This window comes from Vipera ursinii (assembly GCF_947247035.1).
Source record: "Vipera ursinii genome assembly, chromosome: 1".
Lineage (NCBI taxonomy): Eukaryota > Metazoa > Chordata > Lepidosauria > Squamata > Viperidae > Vipera > Vipera ursinii.
This window is the reverse complement of record NC_139512.1, coordinates 34,738,840-34,762,721: the sequence shown is the minus strand read 5'-3', so window position 1 is coordinate 34,762,721 and position 23,882 is coordinate 34,738,840. Positions and strand designations below refer to the sequence as shown.

The window sequence follows — 23,882 nt, the reverse complement described above, 5'->3', positions numbered from 1 at the left end:
TTCATCCAGTTACAAAAATGCAGATGCAAAAATAATGCTCTTCATAAATTTCAAATTACATTCCTGTCCTTCCCAAAAGAGAACCTTATCCTGAAGACTTGGATGATTCTGTGAAATAATATGAAAATTCTTCAAATTAAATCTCAATCCTCCCATAATTTGGTTTGAACAGAAGTATAAATAATGGCAAGATTACATTCAACCAACTTACCATGGCTGCTGAATCCTCAAGCAAATGATTGCCTTCTTACAGGAAGAAAAATACAGCATTTTTAGCATTTGCTTTATGTATTGGATTGCATTTGTGTTCTTTTTGTGACTTTTCAGCAAACTATCATTGTGGGTTCCCTCAAAGATGTAGTCCAGTCTTAGCTATCTTTTTGCCACTTTATTGAAGCATTGCTATTTGGCTGTTATTTAAGGTGCAACTGTTATACAGTATCAATATTTTTTACTCTAGTGCAATACATCATTTTTTGTTATAGAGTGATGGTATTTGACAGTGCTTTGTGAGAGGACACGATACTTAATCTCATAATCTATAAAAATCATCTTAGTCCTTTAATACATTTATTTTTACTGATACCTCTATAAAAGCTAAATTAAATGCCCTTTAAAAGAGTGGATTATTCTCTACAGCACAAAAGTTTCAAACATCATGGCCTTTTCAAAACAAATGTATAACATTCTACACTGAACTATGCCAGGGTGACAATATACATTAACTAAAAGCTTACTTATAGATTTCCATACAAGAGAATATTGTGTATTGACTATTGATCTTTTTCACCCACCACCCATACAAATACCTGCTAATTTATATTACTTGTTTTAGAACACAAATGTTTATACTAAGTTATATTTAAATTTTGATGTTTATAAATGATAAAGAAGATTGGCTCTGATATCCCTACGATCACATGTATAACTCCCCTCCCAGAAATTCACTTTTATTACATATATTACACAATGTAGCATTTAATATAAAAGTTGGGACAATTCACTCCTGCCAGTGCAACACCATTAAATATATGATCACCTTAAAACTTAAATAAAAAAGCACAAACTCCTTAAAAAAATCAAAGTGCATTCTGAGCTATAAAAATGGTGATTACATTGTTGACTTATAAAAAAATGGGTAAGTCCCAAAGAATGATTGTTGTAGCAGTTTGTTGCAGCATTTGAGGTGATAAGGCACTATTGCCATTTGTGTACTGTTTAAAAAAATCCAGACACCTCATAAGAGTTTTTATCCATCAAAATCCTCCACCTCTTCTTTCCAGAGCAGGCAGATGGTACTGTTTCATAGGAGATTTAAATTCCTTCTGTTTTTCAGACTGTTGATGAGACAATAGAAGTTAAAATGGGCTATAATCTACTGTACAAAATAGCATGTAATCTAATAAGCAAGGCAGAATTACCTTGCGATGTGTCCCAAAATATGTTATAGGTTGCAAAACCTGGACTTGTCTGTTGGATGCTGGGAGGGTAAAAACTGACTGAAATGAAGGATTAGGGTAAGAAGTCAAGTTGGTTACAGCAGGAACTGTCAGTTTTGGCAACTCAACTGCATTGGATAGTCCATGATGTCCCAGTGGATTCTCCTGGGCTTGCCTAAAAAAGTTCTTTTAAAATAAAAATACAAGTTCAATTTTTAAAAATAATTTTGTTATGTAAGATAAATGTGTTTGATCACCTCACGTATGCTTTAGGATGGTTTAGATATTGCATCCTGTGCAGTTACTCCCAAATGTATGTAAAGTTCTATCCAAAATGTTTCTTAGGGAAGATTGCTGCTTGCCTTTGGAATGAACTAATCGGATGGAAGTATGGTGTCAGTGAAAGCCTTTATATAGTTAGATCAATAAAGGGGAAGAGGATTAAATGGTAGCAATTATATTCTATATATTGAGTAGCCAAAGGTTACATACATTCCACTATTTTCAGACTTTCAAAGATGCATATGTTGAAAGTGGATATTTGTTTGGAAAATTGGCTTACAGTCTTTGATGGTTTATTTGTAAAATTGAGCCTTAGAAGATATCTTCTTGGACTATCCTTAGAAGATATCTAAGCCTCGGAATGACACATTTTCCTTCCTTTCTTGTTCTTCTATTGGCATCAAAATTTATTCCTTGAGTGTTAAAGGAAGCAAGGAACATCCATCAGATTTGAAAAGAACTGGATAAACTCTAGGAACTTGGTACTGCTAGCTCAAATCTGATGTGTCTAGAATTCTGCAACAAAATATAGGAACGTACTAGAATTAATTACTTTTTATTCCCTAATTGTGATTCGGGGGGGGGTTGGGGGGGAAGGAGATGAGAGTAGAGAATGGATTGAAATAAACTTTGGGAATTATTAGACGGATTTGTTGATACCCTTAATATTCCCAGAATAGCTGGGAAGTTGGCAGAATCAGACACTGCATAATTATTATATGCTGATTGCATGAACGAGACGCAAATTGAAAAATTTCCAGAAAAAGGTCTAGTTAATTCCAGCACTAGTTTGAATGTCCTTACAGAATTACAAAATATCAGGAGCCATATATAGCACATCTAAAACTAAACTATCACACTATTCCATGCATTGCGTGCATAAGAGATAATGGTATAAATTTAAACAAAACCTTTCTGAATCTGTCAATCACAATTAGGTGTCCAATAGTTAAACAGCAAAATAAAGAATTCTCAAACATGTTTCACATGTCTAGGATGATTAATTAAAGCAGCAAAATTGACAGTGCTGTTCTGTAAATGTGTGAATAAAAATGGCAGTAATTAATTAGATTTATTACTCAGTCTTTGATTTAAAGATTACCTGCCTTTGATCCTCCTTTGAAACACGGTGCAAGCCAAGAGAATCCCTTTCTAATGGATTTGCTCCTAATCTCATTTTTCGATGTAGGGTTAAAGCTTTTTTCTCTGCCAACCTGTTTAGCGTAAGTCAGATAAAATCTCATATATGAGCTTTGAATTTTTTCCCATCAGTTAGACAATCAAATCACTCACTTCCCTCCTTTAGACATTATTAACAAAATACTTGAAATGCAAATGCTAAATATTCATACCTAAGTATTAACATTAAATTTTAGCTTAGATCTAGCTGAGGTATTTTAAATCTTAGCTGGCTAGAGAAATTTACAACTGACCATTGATTCAAAATCAAATTTTATTTCACATTCCCTTACCTCAATTCTCTGAAATAAGGGTGTTGCAGTGCTTCATGCGCACAGATTCTCTCATCAGGATCATACTGTATCATTGCATACATAAGTGTCAGGCTCTTATTGGACAGGTTAGGGATAAATGGAGAGATTCCTTTGCCTTTTCTGATGGGGAAATCAAAACTCATCACTCTTGACCTGCATAAATTCAGTGAAAGAAAACACATTCCTATCAAATGAATCAGGCTTATTGATACTGAAAGAATACTAAAGAAATTAAAATGAAAGCTTCAGTTTCAAAGCATTTTGTAAATAGCCATGTAGGGCAAATTACATTTATGTGACTATAACATGAAAACACTACAATTTAATGCTTGTCAGATTTGGAACACAAATATGTTTTGGCAGACTTGTGTTATGATGCCATAACTCCACAGTGGTTTTCTTTAGATCCATTTGATACTACCCTGACTTGAACATGGGAAGTCAAAATAATTTTAAATTTTGTCTTCCAGTTCATCGATGTGATATCTGTTGAACTGGAATAAAAGCGGCACTCAGTAATAAACATCCCTTAAAAAGTTATTCAGCAAAGCTAGTTAAGTCTATATAGCAGCAGCCCAGCTAAGTGACAGCACCTATAATCTTAGTTTATTTTGAAAAACTGAACAGAATTAATAGGAGACCAAAAAGACCAACAAGAAATACCAAGTCTGTAGGCAGGACTGGGAAATCACTTGCACCACATTGCCAAGAAAATTATCAATGCTTGTCCCCCCAAAATTAACAGAATTCAAGGTGTTTGTTTGAATGTTTACTGAATGCCAAAGATACATAGATGTTACAGTAATTTATAGCAATGGGGACTTCCTACAGTTTTGAAATTCTATAACACTTGCAAAAAGAACTAAAAGCATTTATCAAGGGAACAGTAATATAAAACAGTCTTAATACATCATGAAAATAGGACATGAAAACAACATCGTTGTGACTGTAGTTCTGAATTCCGAGAAGTAGACCCAGGCTATATGCTTTTTAGATTTGACTATGGTCAGCTGTAAAGTAATAAAGACACACTTCTAATGGAATTTTAGGCAACCTTAAATAAAATACAATAATGAATATCAAGGGAAACTACACTTACTGTTTGAACTTATTAAGAATCTTCTTAGGAGGGGTACCTATGATATCATGGATTTTTGATATTTGATCCAGTTCATTTGATCCAGGAAAAAGTGGGTGGAAACTGGGAACAATGAAGAATTGTTAATGTGATGAATACCAAACTCTGTGACAAGCTTATGTTTTATTGTTATGAGAAAACTGTTCATCCTCGGTACTGAATAATATTGTACTAAATAATAACATTATAGCAGTATTTTTAAATCAAACACACTATCATTAATCCCATTTCCCACCTGTGTATTATATAGCATCTTTCAAAATAAAAAGGAAAAAAAAGTATCAAAAGAGACAAGTGCTATCGAAAAATGTTATCTGTACAATTCAGCCTGTAGCTACCTAAGGACATAAATATTTCATCAGCTAGAAATAAAGTATTTGTTGCTAAAGCCTATAATCCCCAAAATTCAACATAATATGCACATGGCATGGCTTTCCCTCAAGTATCCTTCTTAGAGACAGGTTTACTATTGACTATAGCTAGATAACAGCCACTCTTAAAGCCTGAATATCACATTAGGACTTTCAGCTAAATTTCAAATTATTTTTCCTTTCTTCATTAAGCTGCTGATGTTCATTTTTCTAACCATTGACTAAATCCAGATATACAGCAGCAAGGCTCACAAACCCCTCAATTAAAACAATGAAGTTATGCCAGATAAGAACACAATGATTAACAAACAGTAACAAATACCCAAATCTTTTTATTGAGATAGATTTAAGTTTATTTTCAAAGAGTTAAATGACTTTCCCTGTGCCATTATGCAATTCATCAACCAGCAATGCAGACAGTTGAACTGGAATTTTCTCCTTGTGTGTTTTACTGTTCAAATCTTTTCCAGTATTATATTTGTATTTTTTCCCATAATTCAGCCTATAACTATCTCATATCTGTACAAGCCTATACTTCATAAGAGTTTCTTTATTCTTTTTAATTTAGCCACTTTCCTTCTGATAAATAACCTACCTTGCAATTTCATAAAACACACAGCCAGCACTCCAGATGTCCATTTTATAACTGTAGTAACCATCTGTAAGAAGACATTCAGGTGCCCTATACCAGCGTGTAGAGATATATTCTGTATATGGCTGCTTAGAATGTATGCTCCTACAGGATCCAAAATCTCCAAGTTTGAGAAGATCTTGCTACAATAAGACAAATTGTGCATTTCAAATGATTAGGCATTAAAATGATATTTACAAATAATGAATTACTAATAATACTTCAAGATGAAATTAAGGAATCTTTATCCACCTCAGCTGTTCTATTTGTGAACAGAAAAGACTGATTACTTTAATGTTCTAAATTGGCAGTAACTGACTTTTGAATCCTTGGCCACAAGGCAGCCTTTGGAGTAAATGTGAAAATACGTACAGGTAGTCCCAAAGATGCTTTTCTAAAAGGCAACTGGACTTTCTTGATTTTTTTCTTTGAAAATGGTTTGCTTCTCATCCAAGAAGTTTCTTCAGTTCTGGATGAGAAGGGAAACTTTTTTGAAGAAAAAGACCAAGGAAGTCCAGTTGCCTTTTGGAAGAGCACCTTTGGAACAACCATGACCTGGATGACTGAGAATCTCCATAAACATATGCATAGGTGGTTCTTGATTAAATTCAGCAACTATTTGAAGTTGCAATGACACTGAATGACTGGTGCTTAAGACTGGTTCTCAAAATTCCAGCCAACACACTACCTCCATGGTCATGTCAACATGATCCATGTGCTTGGCCTGCACTGCATGAATGCACCAGCCTGCATCCTTTACTCTGGAACAGCAGCAATCCCTTCTCAGCTCACATGCACTTACCACAGCAACCCTCCTCCCACTCCTCACCTGTCCTCCAGCCTCCTTGCAAGCTGCCTGGAACTTGCAATTGTCAGTCTGCTTCCTCATTGACTTTGCTTGTGGTAGCTGGCAGGAAATTGTTAAGTCATGGTCACATGAAATCTTCACTTATAATGTTAGCCACAGGGAATGCTAAGATGCTGTTGCTAAATGATGCAGTCATGTGACATGTTTCATAACTGCAGCATTTAGCAATGGAAACCTTTGAACATTAAGTCTTCAGAGAATTGCTAGCAGAAGTTACTCAAGAAAAATCAAATTTGATTTTTTCAAGTGACTGACGCCTAAAAAGATGAGTAATAAAAAAAATCCTGATGCTAAAAAGCAAGACAATATTAGCTCTAAAGTAAGTATTTGATAATCATCAGAAAGTTGAAAGGCACTTTTTCCTATAGACATAGGAAGCATATTCAAATACCAGTCCTAGAACAAACATTTTGAAACATAAGAATTTTGGTACATTCATATTGCACATATTATAAAATAACCAAAGACAACCTACCTTTATTAATATGTTTTCAGGTTTCACATCTCTGTGAAATATTCCATTCCTGCATCAAGATAAAAATCAAAGGAAAGGTAAGTATTTTTATATTAAGGCTGTGGTGCAGAAAGCCACACATCCCTTGGGAGTAACTCAAGCCTACCCCTTAGTTTCAATATAAGTTGTTTCACCCATCCCAAAAAATTATCCATAAAAGTTCTGAAGATATTCCAAAGAAGAGATGACAACTAGAAAATAAAAGCTAGTCAAAGCCTATGGCACCTTTATATACATTAGGTACATGAATGAAAATCTAGAGATTCCAGCCCATTTAAATATCCAAACTGTAATTTTGCAAGCAAATAAGTAAAAAGCTTTCCTACCTGTGTATATGATCAAGGGATTTGCATAGCTGGTACATATAATTCATTGTTTTCTTTTCAGACAATGGTTTTTTCCTTCCTGGAATTTGGAAATCAAGTTTAATAGGTTTTTTTAAAAAAAATAAATAAAATAAAGATTGCTTGCGTATAAAAGCAGCTTGCAATGATTTTGGCTAATTTATTTTAAAATCTAGTTATGAAATACTTATATATGACCTATAACCAAGTCCCCTAACTAGCTAATATTCAATGTTGCTCTATTCAGAGCAACGTGTCCACCTTTGGGGGTGCACCACTGGTATCTTTTCTAAAAAGACAAATCTGACTACAGGACTCATATCTGAATCACTGTTAAGATTAGATTCCTGCAATGTGTCCACTATAAGGCTACCTTTGAAAAGGATGTGCAAATTTGCACCTGATATGAAACACACTGGGCTAGGATGCCTTTTAGCAGGGCTTTTTTTGTCACAGAACGCCCAGAATGGAGTTCTGGCACCTTTTTTTGGATGGAACCTTGTAGGGTAGGCAAGGGGGGTTGTATGACGTGTATGAGTTCCAGCACTTTTTTTTTTTTTTACAAAAAAGCACTGCCTTTTAGACTATATTCTACTGGTCATATATCAGTTGCAATGGTTTTCTATTATACACTGAAAAATTTAGAACAGGACTCTAGCTTTTATGTTTCATGCAATTATTCATTTCGAATCATGAGTATTTGGAAGCAGAATAGGCCTTCATTTCATATACAACTGCTATAACAAGAGACAGCAATTATGTACCACAATGACATAGTAATTTTCCAGTTGTTGACATACAATTGTCATCTTTGACTGACTATCCATGCTGCCTTGGCTTTGGTTGATGGTAAGGGTGGGGCATAGATTTAACAATTCTTAATACAGCAAATATACACAGTGATTAATGAACTATATTCTCCTTAAATTTTCTTGCAGACTGGCCCCTCTTTAGGATAGCATTCTATTTCAATATAAGTAATTATATGGAGAAGCTTTCCCTATATTCCAAAACCTCTCTCTGCCTTAACTTATTCTGAAGGAGATCAAGTGCCACCAGAAAGAGATCCTGTTTACATGCACGATAATCTGAAGGGTTTTTCCATAACTGCAAGTAAAACATCTTTTTTCAACATGTAACAGTGTCTTACTTAATATTTGGTAAAACTAAATATACATCTCTTTCACTTGTGAAAAAAAAATTGCTTAAAGAGACATTTTTCAGATATTGTGTATGCTACATACCTTTGATCAATTCATAAATATTCATGTCCATAAGTTCACATATTAATGCAACAGCACCAGCTTTCTTGTCACTAAAAAGTGGGTTTTAATGTAATTATATAATAATAATAATAATATGAAAGAAAGAATACGTTATATATGCACGTAAAGAATAGAACATATTTTTCAATTATTTTTAAAAAGTGGATCTACTATTATTAGTTTTCTATATTTTTCATTAGCTTTTACATATGCATGAAAAAAGCACTTTATGTTAAATAGAACAGTTATATGCCACTCTAGATATACTAGAGATGAGCAAGGTTTTTATCATAAGCATACTGACTCAAAACTGCTGAAGAAGAAAAGGAAAATCAAGTTCATTTTGTCATCTCATCTTTCATGATCCTGAAAAAGTTTATACTGGAGAAGGATGACTCTCTTTAAAAATCCTCTTCCTCATCAAAAGTGCTTACCAACTTCCCCAGCATTTTTTTGCCGAAAATCAGAAATCAAATCTTGCAGGATATGAGAGTTTCCAGGAGATTCATGCTCATGCATCTTTGCTATATTGCTGAATCAGTTTCTCAATAACCCAATAAATATCTAATAAGTTAACTAATGAATGACAATTGTGAGGAGAAAAATTATCCCTCTTTATCGGCAAGATAGTAACAGTGGTGTTATGAAAGAGAAGAGGAAGAACCTGTAACAGAGGACAAACCTTTGATAATCTCATGTGGCTTGCAAATTGCTCACCCTAGTGTAAATGATAATCAAAAGCAAATCCATGGTGTACCTGCATATATTTTATTTAATTAGAACCATTATTTAAAAAGCAAAAAATAAATGCTTTTGATGTTAACTTTTTTTGCCTGCCACAATCAAGAGATTACTTACAGTAATATATTACTTCTATCATCATCAAAAACAATATTAGACTTTAAGCAAGCAACAGAATAACTCTTGAACACACAGATGTGCCCTATAACATCAGATTATAACCCATCTTGACCAATTCTGTGGTCACAGATGGGGATCTTTCTGACCTCTGAAACCTGACAAGTAACTATAACTGGACAAGTCAAGATTAAACTTGATACAATTCTACATGCTGTTACTGAACTACAACTTTCTGCAATTGGAGAGGAAATTGCCTTGCTCTAAGAAAGACTTTCTCCCTGAACTGGGGACAGACATCTGCAAAATTCTGTTGCTTTTATTAAAATTATTTTATTAAAATTAATTTATTAAGAGCCTCGGTGGAGCAGTGGGCTAATGCCTCCTTAAGTAACACCAGCTGCCTGCAATTAGTGCAGGTTCGAGTCCCACCAGGCTCAAGGTTGACTCAGCCTTCCATCCTTCCAAGGTAGGTAAAATGAGGACCCAGATTGTTGGGGGCAATAAGCTGACTTTGTAATAATGCCACTTGGGTGTGTGTGTGAAAGCCCTAATAAGCAGGCATATACATAGAATGAAGGCTACTGCTAAGTTTGTAAGCCGCCCTGAGTCTTCGGAGAAGGGCGGGATATAAATGGAATTAAAAAAAAATGATGAAAGCAGTATTGTTGCACAAAATCTGCTCATTTAAACATGCATGAAAGAATATGACATATATACAAAAGGGCCAAGGGTTTATCTCAATGTTGCTTTTTTTCTGCTCCCACCTCCTGCTGCCACAGAAGCCACTGAACCTTGGTATTATGTGCCTTCAAAAATTTATCTTTTTTAAAATAAAAAAGATTTATATTTTCTCTCTTCAGAAATTGTTAAATAGAACAGTTGTCTGGCAAAATGTGTGGTGAGGATTTATGAGGATTGTGAGATTTCTGTTTCATGGTAGCACAATAGATTAGCATGTTCAGAATATTCCTTATTGTCAACTGATTACCTCCATTAGGCAGATGACCAGATATGACTTTTCATATGACACAATGAACAGAATCTAATAACACACATCTTCAAGTAATCCCCCACTGCAAAATCTCAAGTCAGCACCTACGGGAATGAGACTGGATTCTACATATTGCCATTTAAACACTTCAATTCTTGAGCCCCAATTGCATTTTTTTTGTATTTCTGCCTTCACACCATTAGTATTGTCAGAGGCCAATTATGAACATAGAATAAAACGAATGTGATTTTTAAAATCTTTATAGATTGCCAGTTCAATCCTGAGAGCCTATGTCACATGCTCTTAGTAGAACAGAATGATGGCTCAATGACTACAGAAAGATATATTATTTGATTCCTATTAAGTTCCAAAGTAAAGTAGTCCACACAACCTACTCCTTGTTTGCTGTCATCTTGAAAAAAGGTGCAAGAAATGGCAAAATCTCATCATTCTATAGTGAAAGTTTCATCTCTCAAAATAATTTTAATCAGAATGAGATTCGTTTGATAAATAGTAATTGAACATCTCTATATCTGGTGATCAATATGTATGGTACAGAATGGGAATAAAAAAAGCATACATCACTTACAAAACCACTTCATGCAATGTAAGGATATTTGGATGTGGATTCAATCGCCTTAATGCTTGAATTTCTCTCAGGTTATTCACATGGTCAATACTAGTAGAAAAGATTAGGTAAAAAATAAACAAATGTCATTTACACATTATTGTATGGATTTTCCTGACACACAAGGCATAGGTTGTAACAGTCTCTTGCAGCATGTTGCCAGCTTGCCTGGGTGTGGTGTGACATTTCATGGCTCTCTTCTGTATGAGTACTGTATGAGATACTACTTGCAAAATACTATGTTTTTATATGGCATCATAGAAAATGGTATAATACACATACCTCCCTGTCTTTCAAAGATTATGAGCTCTTAAGAAGGAAATCTCAAATCTGTGCAATGCTATATTTACTATACACTGTAGTATATGCTAGGATCAAGAATTACTAGTTTGAACACACATTATTTAAGGGCAATAGGGCATATCAGGAAAAACAATCTTCATCTCCAAAGGCAGCTAGATTTTACATATGCATTTACAAAGAAAATATTTGTTTTTAAATCAACTTTTGACAATGAAGATTTAAACAAAACATTTATATACTGAAGCTAAGTAAGAAATTAAAATTGAAAAGAATCGAACTTTACCTTTCAAAATGCTGTTTCATTTGTTTACAAGCATAGTAACGTCCATTGTTTAGACTCTGTACCTTCAAAACATCAGAAAATGTTCCCTCTCCAATTTTACCAATTGTTTTGTATTCTAAAAAGATTAATATTGAAACAATAAACGAAGTTAAATTTATATATTTAAATTCTGCTTCATCAAACATGTCCACAACTGTAGCTTACTTATTCTAATAGCACACTTGTTTCCTCCCCAGATAAACAATATGTCTTCCAGGTAATTCCCATATTATCACAGTAGTTGTTTAAAATTGAGGTTCATCTCTCTGCACTGGGAAAGGATTATACCAGTACAATTTATTCTTGAGAATTATATGAGAAATTCTATTTGTGTTTGCTAAAATAACATTTAAGTGCTTTCTATTAACTACATCTCACAAACTCAGGGCTTTTTTTCTCATAGAACGCTCAGAACGGAGTTCCGGCACCTTTTTTGGATGGAACCTTGTAGGGTAGGCAAGGTGGGTTGTATGACATGTGTGAGTTCCGGCACCTTTTTCTTTTACAAAAAAAGCACTGCACAAACTTATCATCCACTTTAGATAATCTGCAGGATAAAAATTGTGTAAGTTTTAGTTTAGTTTTTAAAAACCCGAGTTTTTTGTTTTCACTTCACTAGATATAAATTATACACATATTGTGCTTAAATAATATCGCTATCATCATTAAAATGGACTATTTTTATATTTACATACAATTTAGCATATCTTAAGGCATTATCAATAATCACCTAATGTTCCAAGCATATACAGTACATTTGAAGAGCTTAATTCTAATGTTATTCTATATGACCAGGAATAATGTATGAAGTTTTAATCAAAGTAATATATGTTATAGGCCCACGAACAATAGTCCTCCAGATACATTGATCCCTCATTCATTCATTTTTTTTACTTTTCTACTGAGTTATACATCTGGAAACTCACCCAATTCTGACTACTTTTTGTATATACCTTTCTGCTCTAAAATTTGGTTTAGTCTTTTCCCATACATATCACTTCTACAGCAAATGTTCCTAGAATTCTCCATTGCCTAGCTTCTGTGAGAATTAACTTCTTCAAACTGCATCTAGCTGTAAAGAGAAGTATTTTTAATATAATTCTACTAACCATTGTCATGTTTCATATTTAAAAAAACAACAAAGTATCATATTTCACAGTGAAGGAAACTTCCATTTATGGTTTTATAGTATATTAGATTCAAAGGGCTGGAAGTAACCTTGGATATCTTCTAGTCTAAAACATTCAGTGCTTATGACTTGAATTCCTCTTTTTTATTCATTCACAATCTTTGTCTATGATAAAGTTGAGTATTCTATAATAGAAAGGAATTTGCTTTATTGATACAATTTCTACATATTTGAGGAGTTAAAATTAAAAGAAAGAAAAAATCAAAAGACTGTGTTCATATTACACACAGTTATGTGAAAAAGAAAGATCCTCCTTTTTGAGTTCTATGGTTTTATGAATCAGGTTATAGTAAAAAATCACCTGGTCTTTAGCAGTTCTTAAAAATAGATAAATACAACCTCGGGTGAACAACAACACATGACATATTATATCATGCCATTTATTTTACAAAAAGAAAGCCAAAAATGGAGAAGCCATGTGTGAAAAACTAAGTACACCCTTACTGCTTCCATAGGTACCGTGTGAAGAAGCTACGTAGGTGCTGTTAATCATGTGCCCTTGATCGATTGATCATCAGCAAGTGTGACTACCTCTATAGAAACCAAAGTTTTAGGAGTCTACTGGTCTCCAGCATTGAGATGTGTGTTAACATAATGCCAAAGAGGAAAGACATCAGGAATGATCTTAGAGAAACAATTGTTGCTCCTCATCAATCTGAGGAAGATTATAAGGACATTTCCAAACAATTTAAAGTTCATCCTTCTACAGTGAAGAAGATTATTTGTAAGTGGAAAACATTCAAGATGGTTGCCAGTCTTCCCAGGAATGGCTATCCTAGCAAATTCACCCCAAGGTCAGACCATGCAATGCTCAGAGAAATTTCAAAAAAGCCAAGAGTTACATCTCAGACTCTACAGACCTCAGATAGCATGGTAAATGTTAAAGTTCAAGAGTACAATTAGAAAAAGGTATGGTTTGTTTGGAAGGGTTACCAGGAGAAAGCCTCCTCTCTAAAAAGAACATGGAAGCACGGCTTAGGTTTCCAAAGTTGCATCTGAACAAATCATAATACTTCTGGAACATTGTCCTTTGGATAGACGAGACCAAAGTGCAGATGTCTGGTCATAATGCACAGTGCCATGTTTGGTGAAAACCAAACACACACATCAGCACAAACCTCTGGAAGGGTGATGATTCGTGCTTGTTTTACGGCCACAGGACTTGGGCTCCTTGCAGTTATTGACTCAACCATGAACTCCTCTGTATACCAAAGTATTCTAGAATTTAATGTGAAGCCATCTGTCTGACAGCTAAAGCTTGGTTGACATTGGGCCACGCAACAGGACAAGATCCCAAGCATACCAGCAAATCTACAACAGAATGGCTGAAAAAGTAAAGAATCAAGGTGTTGCAATGGCTCAGTCAAATACTGTGGCAGGATCTCAAGAGAGCTGTGCATAAACAAGTGTCCAAGAACCTCAATGAACTGAAGCAATGCTGTAAATAAGAGTGGGCCAAATTTCTCCACAACGATGTGAGAGATTGATACAGTCATATAGAAAACAATCCAAGTTATTGGTGCTGAAGATGGTTCTACATCTGCAAGCTACTGTATCATAAGGTGTAGTTAGTTTTCCTCACATGGCTTCTCCATTCTGGCTTTTTGTAAAATAAATGACATAGTGTAATATGAGGGTGAAGGTTTGTTCTCCGAGCTTGTGGATTGTTACCAGGCTAGGTAACATCTTCAGCAGAGTATGGGGATGTCAGTGTCAGTGTTCTTCTGTTTATAAGGGCTTCCCGTATCAAATGAGGGTCTTGTGATAGTTCTTGCAACCAATTCTATGTGAGACAAACATGTCAATTAAAAACCAGGATCCATAAACACTGGCTGGCAATCAAACACCATGATCCCAAATCCTTAAACTCTACCCACACCAACATCAAACAGCACCAGTTTGATTGGAGCAACACAAAAATCATCAGCTACGCTACCACCCACACGCTCGTGAGTTCATTGAAGCCTGGCATTCCACAAGCAAATCCATCAACAGACACACTGACCTACAACCAGCCTACGAATCCCTCAGAATCCAAATGAAACGCACACCCAACTAGAGACAGCACCAACCCACAACCAGCCCATGCGAGTCCCCCCCAGAAGTTCACCTCCCAATGATTCTGACCTGATGTAACCTTCCCATCACAAGACTCTCACTGATGACTCACATCTGACTTATCATGAGATCCTCACTTGACACACCCACACCTGAAGCCCTTATAAGCAGAAGAACACTGACATCCCCTAAACTCTGCTGAAGATGTTATCTAGCCTGGTAATGAAACATTTGGAAACTAATGTTTCCCACAAGCTCAGAGAATGAACCTTGATCCTCATCCTACACTTGAGCTACAAATATTCACCACTATTGCATAGTGTAATATGTCATGTGTTCTTGTTCACCTGGGATTGTATTTTTTTAAAGAACTGCTAAGGAACAGATTTCTACATGTCCTGATATGTAAAACCATAGAACTCAAAGAAGGTGTACTTTCTTTTTTAAATTACTACATACATAAACTTTCCATCAAGAACTGATGTCAATCTATTTTGTACTAGCAGGAAAGTGGATAGGGCTACAGTGATGCTTAAAAGTTAGCTGACTCTTTTGCGTGTTCAATATTTTGCATAAATATGACCTAAAATGTTATCTGTTCTCAGTCCTAAAACCAGAGAAAGGAAACCAATTAAACAAATGAGTCAAAAACATTACTTGTTCCATTTATTTATTGAAAGAAATGATCCAAAGTTATATATTTTTGTCTGGCAAAAGTATGTGAAACTTTTCAGTAACTGGTGCACCTACTTGGCGCAGCAATAACTAAACATTTCTGATAATTATTGATGAGTCTTGCACAACAGCTTGGAGGGATTTTAGGCCATTCCTCCTTATACAAGAGCTTCAACTCAGGGAGGTTGGTGGGCTTCCTTTCACGAGATGTCTGCTTCAGGTCCTTCCACTATAATTCAAAAGGATTAAAGTCAGGGTTTTCTTGCCCATTCCAAAATTTTTGCTTCAACCGTTTTTTGTCATACATCTGGGGTTGTTTTGCTGCATGACCTACAGTGGATATAGAAACTCTACACCCCCTGTTAAAATGCTAAGGTTTTGAGATGTAAAAAAAATCAGACCAAGATAAATCAGTTCAGAATTCTTTCCACCTTTAATATGACATAAAAGCTGTACAACTGAAAAGCAAGCTGAAATCTTTTTTGGGGGAAAATAACAATAAAAAACTAGAATAATGTGGTTGCATAAGTGTTCACACCCTCCTTTAAGTAGAATGTAACTGTGTTCAGAATTAACTAATCACATTCAAACTGATGTTAAAAATACTAGTCAGATCACACCTCCTATCAATTAAAGTGACTTTGATCAGGGCCATATAAAATTCAGCTCTTCTAGTAGGATTTTTCTGACATTTACTCAGTTGCCCCTCACAGCAAAAGCCATGCTCTGCAAACAGCTTACAAAACATGAGAGGGATCTCACTGTTGGAAGATATCAGTCAGGAGAACGGAACACACAAAAAAATTCCAAGGCATTGGCTATACCATGGAACATGGTGATCAACAGACTGTCATTGTGGAGAAAATATGGCACAACTGTGACATTACCAAGACCTAGATCAGGGGTGTCAAACTCGCAACGCCACGTGACATGTCACGACGTATTGTGACTTTTTTGCCATTGCCGGCAATGGGGTGGGCACGGTTTTGCTATGATGCATCTGGCCCGCGGGCTGGCAGTTTGACACCCCTGACCTAGATGTCCCTGCAAAATTGATGGGAAAAAATTGGTCTGAGAGATTGCCAAAAGGCCTACAGCAACATTAAAGGAGCTGCAGGAATTTCCAGCAAGTGCTGGTTGTGTACCATATGTAGCAACAACCTCCCGTATTATTCATATGTCTGGGCTGTAGGGTGACAAGACACTAGCCTCTTCTTATAAAGAAAAACATCTATGCTTGGCTACATATTGCAAAAACCTACATCAATCTGACAATAGCATGTAGAGAAAAGTGTTATGGTCTGATGAGACCAAAGATGACTTTTTTGGCCATAATTCCAAAAACTAAGTTTGGCACAACAAAACACTGCACATCACCAGAAGTATAGCATAACCCACAGCATAACTGCACATCACCAGAAGTATAGCATAACCCACAGCAAAGCATGGTGGTTATGCTTTGGGGCTGCTTTTTTTCACTGCAGCTGAGGCTTTAGTCAAGGTAGGGGGGAATAATGAATAGTTCCAAATATCAATCAATTTTGCCACAAAACCTTCAGGCCTTTGCTAAAATGCTGAAGATTTCATCTTTCAACACAACCATCCAAAGCATACCTCCAAATCAAGAAAAGAAAGGCTTCACCAGAAGATCAAAGTTTTGGAATGGCTCAGCCAAAGCCTGGATCTGAATCCAATTGAAAATCTGTAGGGTGACCCGAAGAGGGCTTTGCACAGGAGATGCCCTCGCAATCTGACAGATTTGGAGCTCTTTTGCAAAGAAGAGTGGGCAAAGATGCCCAAGGTAAGATATGCCTTGCTGATATGCCAGGGGTGTCAAACTGCCAGCCCATAGGCCAGTTTCATCATACCGAAGCCGCACCCACCTCATTGCCGGCAATGCAAAAAGAGTTGTGATACGTCGCAACACGTGACGTGGTGAGTTTGACACCGGTGTCTTATCCCAAAAGACTGAAAACGCTGTCATAAAATCAAAATGTGCTTTAACAAATGTTTAAGGATGTGCTCCTTTATGCAACCATATTATTATATTTTGATTGTGATTTCTCCCCCCCCCAAAAAAAATATCAGTTTGTTTTTCAACTGAATTGTACAGCTTATATGTTATACTGAAGATGTAAAAAATTCTGAAGTGATTTCTCTTGGTCTGATTTTTTTACATTTCAGAAACCTGGCATTTTAACAGGCGTATATAAACTTTCTATCTCCACTGTACTTTCTCTTGAGCTTCAGGTTAGATACCCTGGTCCAGAGACAGCAAAGCAGGCTCAAAATATATTGCCACCACCATCTCTCACAGATGGGATGGTCTTATGCTGAAATGTAGGATTTGCCTTTCAGCAAATATGCTTTTCATTCAAGCCCAAACATTCTATTCTACTCTCATCTGTCCATAGAACATTCTTCCAAAAGCCATGTGGTCTTTTGCAAACAACCTGGGCAGCAATATTATTTTGGGGAGTAGTAGCTTTGTTTTTGCAATCCTGCTATACTATACAACTATACATTGTTGTTCAATGTTCTCTTGATGGTGGTCTCATGAATGCTGGCATTCACCAATACAAGACAGGCCTTAGATGATTTCCTGGGGTTGAGACTTCATGGAAGATTACACACCTTGCTCTTGCTGAGAGCTTAGTTGGTCAGCCATTTCTGGGGAGGGTAACAATAGTGTTGAATTGCCCATTTCTACACAATCTTATTTAACAATGATTGGTAAAGTCCAAATTCTTTGGAAATAGTTGTGCAATCTTATCCAGCCTGGTGAGTATGAACAACTGTTTTTCAGAGGTCCTCGGAAATTTCCTTTGTTTGGGACATGACACACTTCCACATACCTGTGTTGTGAAGTTCAGACTTTGACGGTGAATACCAAAAATTCTGTTTTTTAAAGAGAGGCAGGATCTAATTTGCATTATCATCCCACTGGTTGAAACACGATTCTAATTACCCTTTCAAATCAACTGATAATCTTAGAGGTTTATATACTTTTACCATGTGCAAAATATGTTGCTTTGGATCAATTTTTCCTCAATAAATGAGCAAGCCTAATGTTTTTGACTCATTTAACTGGATTTTCTACCTAGTTTCAGGATTTGTGAGAACAGATCATATTTTAGATCATAGTTATGCAGACACTTGAAAACTCAAAAGGAATCACAAACTTTCCAGTACCATTGCATATCACAGAAGTCAGACTTTCTACATTTTCCAGATTTTGGGAGGTTACTAGATGTTTGTATTTGTATACACACATAAACATATATAGGTGAAGGCTTACTTGTTTGTTTCCTATCTCATCATAACTTGGAAATTAAAGATGCTGATTTTCAGTGATTGGGGTCAGAAGCAAGCCTATAAATTTCAAGGAGGTGCCTACAAACCTATGATCTTAGCTTGCCTATATACGACTATCATTCCAGGCACTGAATCAAGTTTATTTCCCATTCTTACAATTGATATGCTTGTAAGTACTATCACATGACCTCTACTATCTCTCCTATGGTAATATGATATAAGACTTCTGTTTTTTCCTATTGCAGCAAAATGATTTACGATTGACTGGGAACTTAGTTTTATGAGAGACTGAGGGAATTTGACATGTTTAGTTTTGAGAAAAGACAATAGGAAATATGAAAGTAATTTCTAACTATCAGGAGCTTATTACACAGAAGAAGCCCAAGAACCAATTATTAAGACAAGGCTGATATTTGCTGAATGTGTCAAATTGCAGGGTGGGCAACTGTCTGTCAGGGAATGCACTAAAGAAGTAGACTCAGCTGAAACAAACTATTCTAATGGTGCCTATGATTTATATGTATATCATCTTATCCTTTATTTTATTAAATTTACATAAATATAAATTATGAATTTATACATATAAATTATGACTGAAAAAAGATTACTCTATCCCTTAATACTACATAGCTGCTTTAACATTTGTTATAAACCACCCTCTACGCATGTGATCATTTTTACATTAGTGTATGTATATGTATGAGGGAACCATTAATTTAAAGCAAAGAATTTTCCTAGTCAGGCTATTTCAAATTCTATAATGAGATAATGAAAGCTGTTGCTGAAATTTATACACAGTATACAGAAATATCCATTTTAATTGATAGGATTCCTCTAAAGTTGCTAGCTTCTACTTGTTTTTACAGATATGAATAAACTATTAGAGGAAGAAAGACAACCTGTGGCCTCCAAAACCATTTTAATGTTTGTGGAGAAAACAGGAGACCATCTTGAGCTAGTATACATACACAGACTGACAAGGAAGAGACATGGACAGGTTAAAAATAATAAAAGCCCCTGACTGCAGTTACTAAAAACTGATGGTGCATTTTTGAGGTAAGAAAATTCCTCAAAACAGATTCCTTAAAATAGATTTTTTGCATCTAATAAACAGAACTCACCAAGGGACCTTCCTAAAATCTCACATCCACCAAAAAGACTATATATTTCCCATTTTAGATTACCATTCTATCTGCTGTAGTCCTTCCTCTAAACCAGAGCTTTTCAACTAGTGGTACGGGTACCACCTGTGGTACATTGGCACCTAGCTGGTGGTACGTGACCATCCTAGAAAAGTGGTAGCGGGGGAGGGGAATGAGCTGAACCGGTAGTAGCACGGCAGAAGACTGAGCGAGAGATGGCTGGAGCTGCAGGGCTGTCAGGGCTCAGCGAAAGCACCAGGATCAGCGCCACGCTCCAGCCGGAGCTCGGCCCTGATCCTGGCGCTTCTGCTGAGCCCAGAAGAATGTTGCAGCATCTCCAAGGTCTTGTGATTTACATTCAGATGCTTAGCAACTGATTCATATTTATGACGGTCACAGTGTCCCAAGGTCACGTGAAGTGACCAAAACCTGCTGCAACCACCCAGCGGGGGGGGGGGGGGGGGGGTAAAAACCAAACACCCCACCCCACCCCCAATCTTCAACAGAAATGCTCACAACAATGAAAACCTTGGACAGGAGGAAGAACGCCACTGGGCGGGCAGGCAGGTGTCTTGCTCGGCTGTGGCTTGGGGGGCACTTTTTTCAGTGCCATTGTAACTTCGAACAGTCACTAAGTGAACTGTTGTAAGCCGAGGACTACCTGTACTTCATCACTTTTTTCCTTTTTATGGGGGGGTCATCAAGTTTTTGACACCTTGCTAGGTGACTGGTGGTACTCGGATGTTGCCATATCCTAAAAGTGGTACAATGGGTGAAAAAGTTGAAAAGCCCTGCTCTAAACAGCCTCCAGTTATCAAAGGATTTCCTAGTTGAGCTTTAAGGAATGGATTCGAACAACCAAGTGCTTCCTTTTCATTTCTGAGTTCAGTGAAAACTATGCTTGCAAACAGAAAGCTTGCAAAAATAAGATAAAACTGAATCTCTATGCTAATATCACAGAAGCATGCTTAGGGTGGAATACAGTCTGCCCATTTTACTGTGGCTTGGTTTTTCACGGACCAATTTCATCGAGTTCACCACGTTTGTCCAAGATGTCTTGGAGCAGAGATAACAATATCCATTCAAGCTTGGTTTGGGAAAGGCTGAAGGACAAATAGAACCGAAGGGAAAAAAAATGCAAAACCACTAAAAACACCCACACGCTTCTTACTGTTGGAGCCAAACAGAAGCCCCTATCGGTGTGGCTTGGCGTGGATCAGCCCTGGTTCTGGAGTTCGTCTGCACATGGCTCAGGTTCCACGCTATTCCCAGACACGACGGGAGCCACTCTTTGAAAGGACTCCCGCCTGGTTCCATAGAGGCAGGAGCGGGTGAGTTCGTAAGGCCTCCGTCAACCTGAGGCCCCCACATCCCGCGGTCTCGACTGCGGGTCGTTGGCCCCAATCCCAACGCGACGCCCTGGTCGAATCTCTAAACCAGGGGTAGGCAACCTCGGCTCTTTTATGACTCGTGGACTTCAACTCCCAGAATTCCTGAGCCAGCTATGCTGAGGGAAAAGGGAGAGGTTTCCAAGCTGAGCCATGCTGGCTCAGGAATTCTGGGAGTTGAAGTCCACGAGTCAACCTCGGCTCTTTTATGACTCGTGGACTTCAACTCCCAGAATTCCTGAGCCAGCTATGCTGAGGGAAAAGGGAGAGGTTTCCAAGCTGAGCCATGCTGGCTCAGGAATTCTGGGAGTTGAAGTCCACGAGTCAACCTCGGCTCTTTTATGACTCGTGGACTTCAACTCCCAGAATTCCTGAGCCAGCTATGCTGAGGGAAAAGGGAGAGGTTTCCAAGCTGAGCCATGCTGGCTCAGGAATTCTGGGAGTTGAAGTCCACGAGTCAACCTCGGCTCTTTTATGACTCGTGGACTTCAACTCCCAGAATTCCTGAGCCAGCTATGCTGAGGGAAAAGGGAGAGGTTTCCAAGCTGAGCCATGCTGGCTCAGGAATTCTGGGAGTTGAAGTCCACGAGTCATAAAAGAGCCGAGGTTGCCTACCCCTAAACCAGGGGTAGGCAACCTCGGCTCTTTTATGACTCGTGGACTTCAACTCCCAGAATTCCTGAGGAATTCTGGGAGTTGAAGTCCATGAGTCATAAAAGAGCCGAGGTTGCCTACCCCTGCTCTAAACAGTAAATGAATCGAACCAAATATGCCAAAGGCGGCTTCTTCCCCCGCCCCTCTCTCCGAGTAGACGTTTCTTCCTCGACTCGGCAAGAAGGGAAGGGGGGGTTGCCGCGTCTCCCCACCCTCTCTTCCTCAGCACCAATTCTACGCACGCCTCCCCTCTTCAAGCCGAATCCGCAGGCCGAGCGCCGTTCCCGACCTATTCCACCACGTGCCGCGACCCACCACTGCGCCTCCTCCCTTACTGTTCATCCTCCGAGCCCGCCTCTCCCGCAGGTTCCCGCCAGGTCAAGGGCGGGGAGGGGGGGGGGCGAGGACACGGGTCCTCTCTGAACCGCCAGACCCCCTCCCCACGACAGAAGTTGTCAGCGCGCCATGTTGTATTCCCGTCACCCGGGCAACCCCAGAGCATCGAGCACCTCAACCCGGGAAAACGACCTAGCCCCCACCCTCGCGGCTGCGCCGGCCTCTGACAGCGTGGCGCAAGCGCAGTTACTAACCTCCGCCCTCTCCTATTGACTGCGGCAGGCGAAGGGCAGGATTCATGTTTGCGGGCTTTCAGAATTGCGCATGCGCAGTGTCAATTTTACTCCTCGCCCGCCGGCTCCCAGCCCTTTTGTCGTCTTTGCGCATCCTCAATCCTTACGACTGTCTAAAGGGGATCTGTAACAGTCGTCCTTCCCTTGACGAGTTCGGGTGTTTTTTTCGTAGGGCGAAATCTGCCATTTGCACTAGTTGAGGATGCAACAGAGTTGAATGTGTTTTTCCTGGGAATAAGCCCTCTTCCAGCCCCCCCATTAAATAGTGAACTAGTCCACTATGTTTTAGTGTAGCGTGGCGTGAAAATCGAAACCGACTTCCTAATACCTCGACCAAGCTCCATTTTAGTCCATCATTTGGTGGATGGCAATTAAATGCCGGGCGGGGGGGGCGTGGTGGTAGTGGTGGTGGTGGGGTTTGTAGGAACTGATGTTCCTAAGTCTCCTGTAGGTGTACTTCTCCGTTTGTTATTTGCAGACCATATGGCAGGAACATTAATTCAACATTCCTATTTTGTTATCCCTTTTGAGGTAAGCTGTATTATGTAAAGTGCAGGGATGGTCTATGTCGCGAAAGCATAAGGAAAAGCAAATTAAAACAAAAGCATAAGGAAAAGCAGATTAAAACAGCGCAATCTAGTTCACACCAACAATTTACGTTGCTACGCAAAGTGGTTAAGTGAATCACACCTGATTTTATGATTTTTTTTGCCATGGTTGTTAAGCAAATCACTGCAGTTGTTAAGTAAATCACATGGTCAATAAGCAAATCCAACTTCCCCCATTGACTTTGCTTGTTGGAAGTTGTCTGGTATTGTCACAAACGTTGATAACGTGGGATGCTAGTCATAGGTTATTTCATTATAGAACCAGTATTGAACGGATATTAACGTTAATGTATTGTGTTATTGATTCACTTTGCTTCATATGCTGCACATAGTGAAAAAATGTGTAAATGGAATTTTGAAAATTCAACCTCTTGAAGCTGTCTGCTGCTGCAAAAAAAATCAACCATTTGTGAAGAAACTAGCTATAAATTCATTAGCGTAAGAACCATAATAAATAAGAACTTTGATAGTATTGATAGCATTCTTTGCCAAAGAATCTGCTATTGTATATTTTCCTTTGCTCTGGTGTGGGATTTGTAGTCTGACAGAGAGATCAATAAGATAAATTATAATGTGAAATGCTGAGTTATATAATGGAAAAGAAAATTAAAAGTAAGCAAAGAAGTTAAAAAATTTTTTTCCTGAACATGTTGTGGAGATTTAATAACAAAGAAAGTAAAGCAGAGCAGTTTAACAAGATGGCCGGTTAGCTCAGTTGGTTAGAGCGTGGTGCTAATAACGCCAAGGTCGCGGGTTCGATCCCCGTACGGGCCA

The 23,882-nt window shown here is 37.7% G+C and overlaps 2 protein-coding genes across 5 annotated transcripts in view; one reads left to right on the top strand and one right to left on the bottom strand.

Moving 5' to 3' along the window:
- The window catches only part of WDR20 (WD repeat domain 20), a 55,342-nt gene extending 47,168 nt beyond the window's left edge, over positions 1-8,174 (top strand). For 2 of the 3 annotated variants that reach the window (XM_083348243.1, XM_083348246.1), the window contains exon 5: positions 6,718-7,014. In XM_083348243.1, the coding sequence (XP_083204369.1) occupies positions 6,718-6,831 (114 nt within the window). In that variant the 3' untranslated portion in view covers positions 6,832-7,014. Of the gene's footprint in view, positions 1-6,717; positions 7,015-8,018 lie in introns of those variants that run through there. The other variant, XM_083348244.1, reaches the window with a different exon arrangement.
- MOK (MOK protein kinase) lies at positions 428-22,350 on the bottom strand. 2 transcript variants are annotated; one of them, XM_083348247.1, is made up of 12 exons: positions 22,207-22,350; positions 11,412-11,526; positions 10,787-10,876; positions 8,325-8,395; positions 7,063-7,141; positions 6,698-6,746; positions 5,319-5,497; positions 4,314-4,415; positions 3,194-3,367; positions 2,824-2,935; positions 1,422-1,625; positions 428-1,337 (listed from the first exon to the last, which is right to left on the bottom strand). In XM_083348247.1, exons 1-12 carry the CDS (start codon positions 22,211-22,213, stop codon positions 1,257-1,259), a joined length of 1,263 nt encoding a protein of 420 aa, XP_083204373.1. In that variant the 5' UTR covers positions 22,214-22,350; the 3' UTR covers positions 428-1,256. The 2 variants fall into 2 exon arrangements, with proteins under 2 accessions (XP_083204373.1, XP_083204374.1); XM_083348248.1 differs by lacking the exon at positions 1,422-1,625.
- Positions 22,351-23,882: the final 1,532 nt, after the last annotated feature.

Coding starts and splice junctions, on each gene's coding strand:
- MOK (XM_083348247.1), bottom strand. Junction 4,416..5,318: donor GTGTTTTATGAAATTGCAAG/GTAGGTTATTTA, acceptor CATTGTTCCCAG/TTTCCACCCACTTTTTCCTG. Junction 1,338..1,421: donor ATTTTGGGACACATCGCAAG/GTAATTCTGCCT, acceptor TCTCATCAACAG/TCTGAAAAACAGAAGGAATT.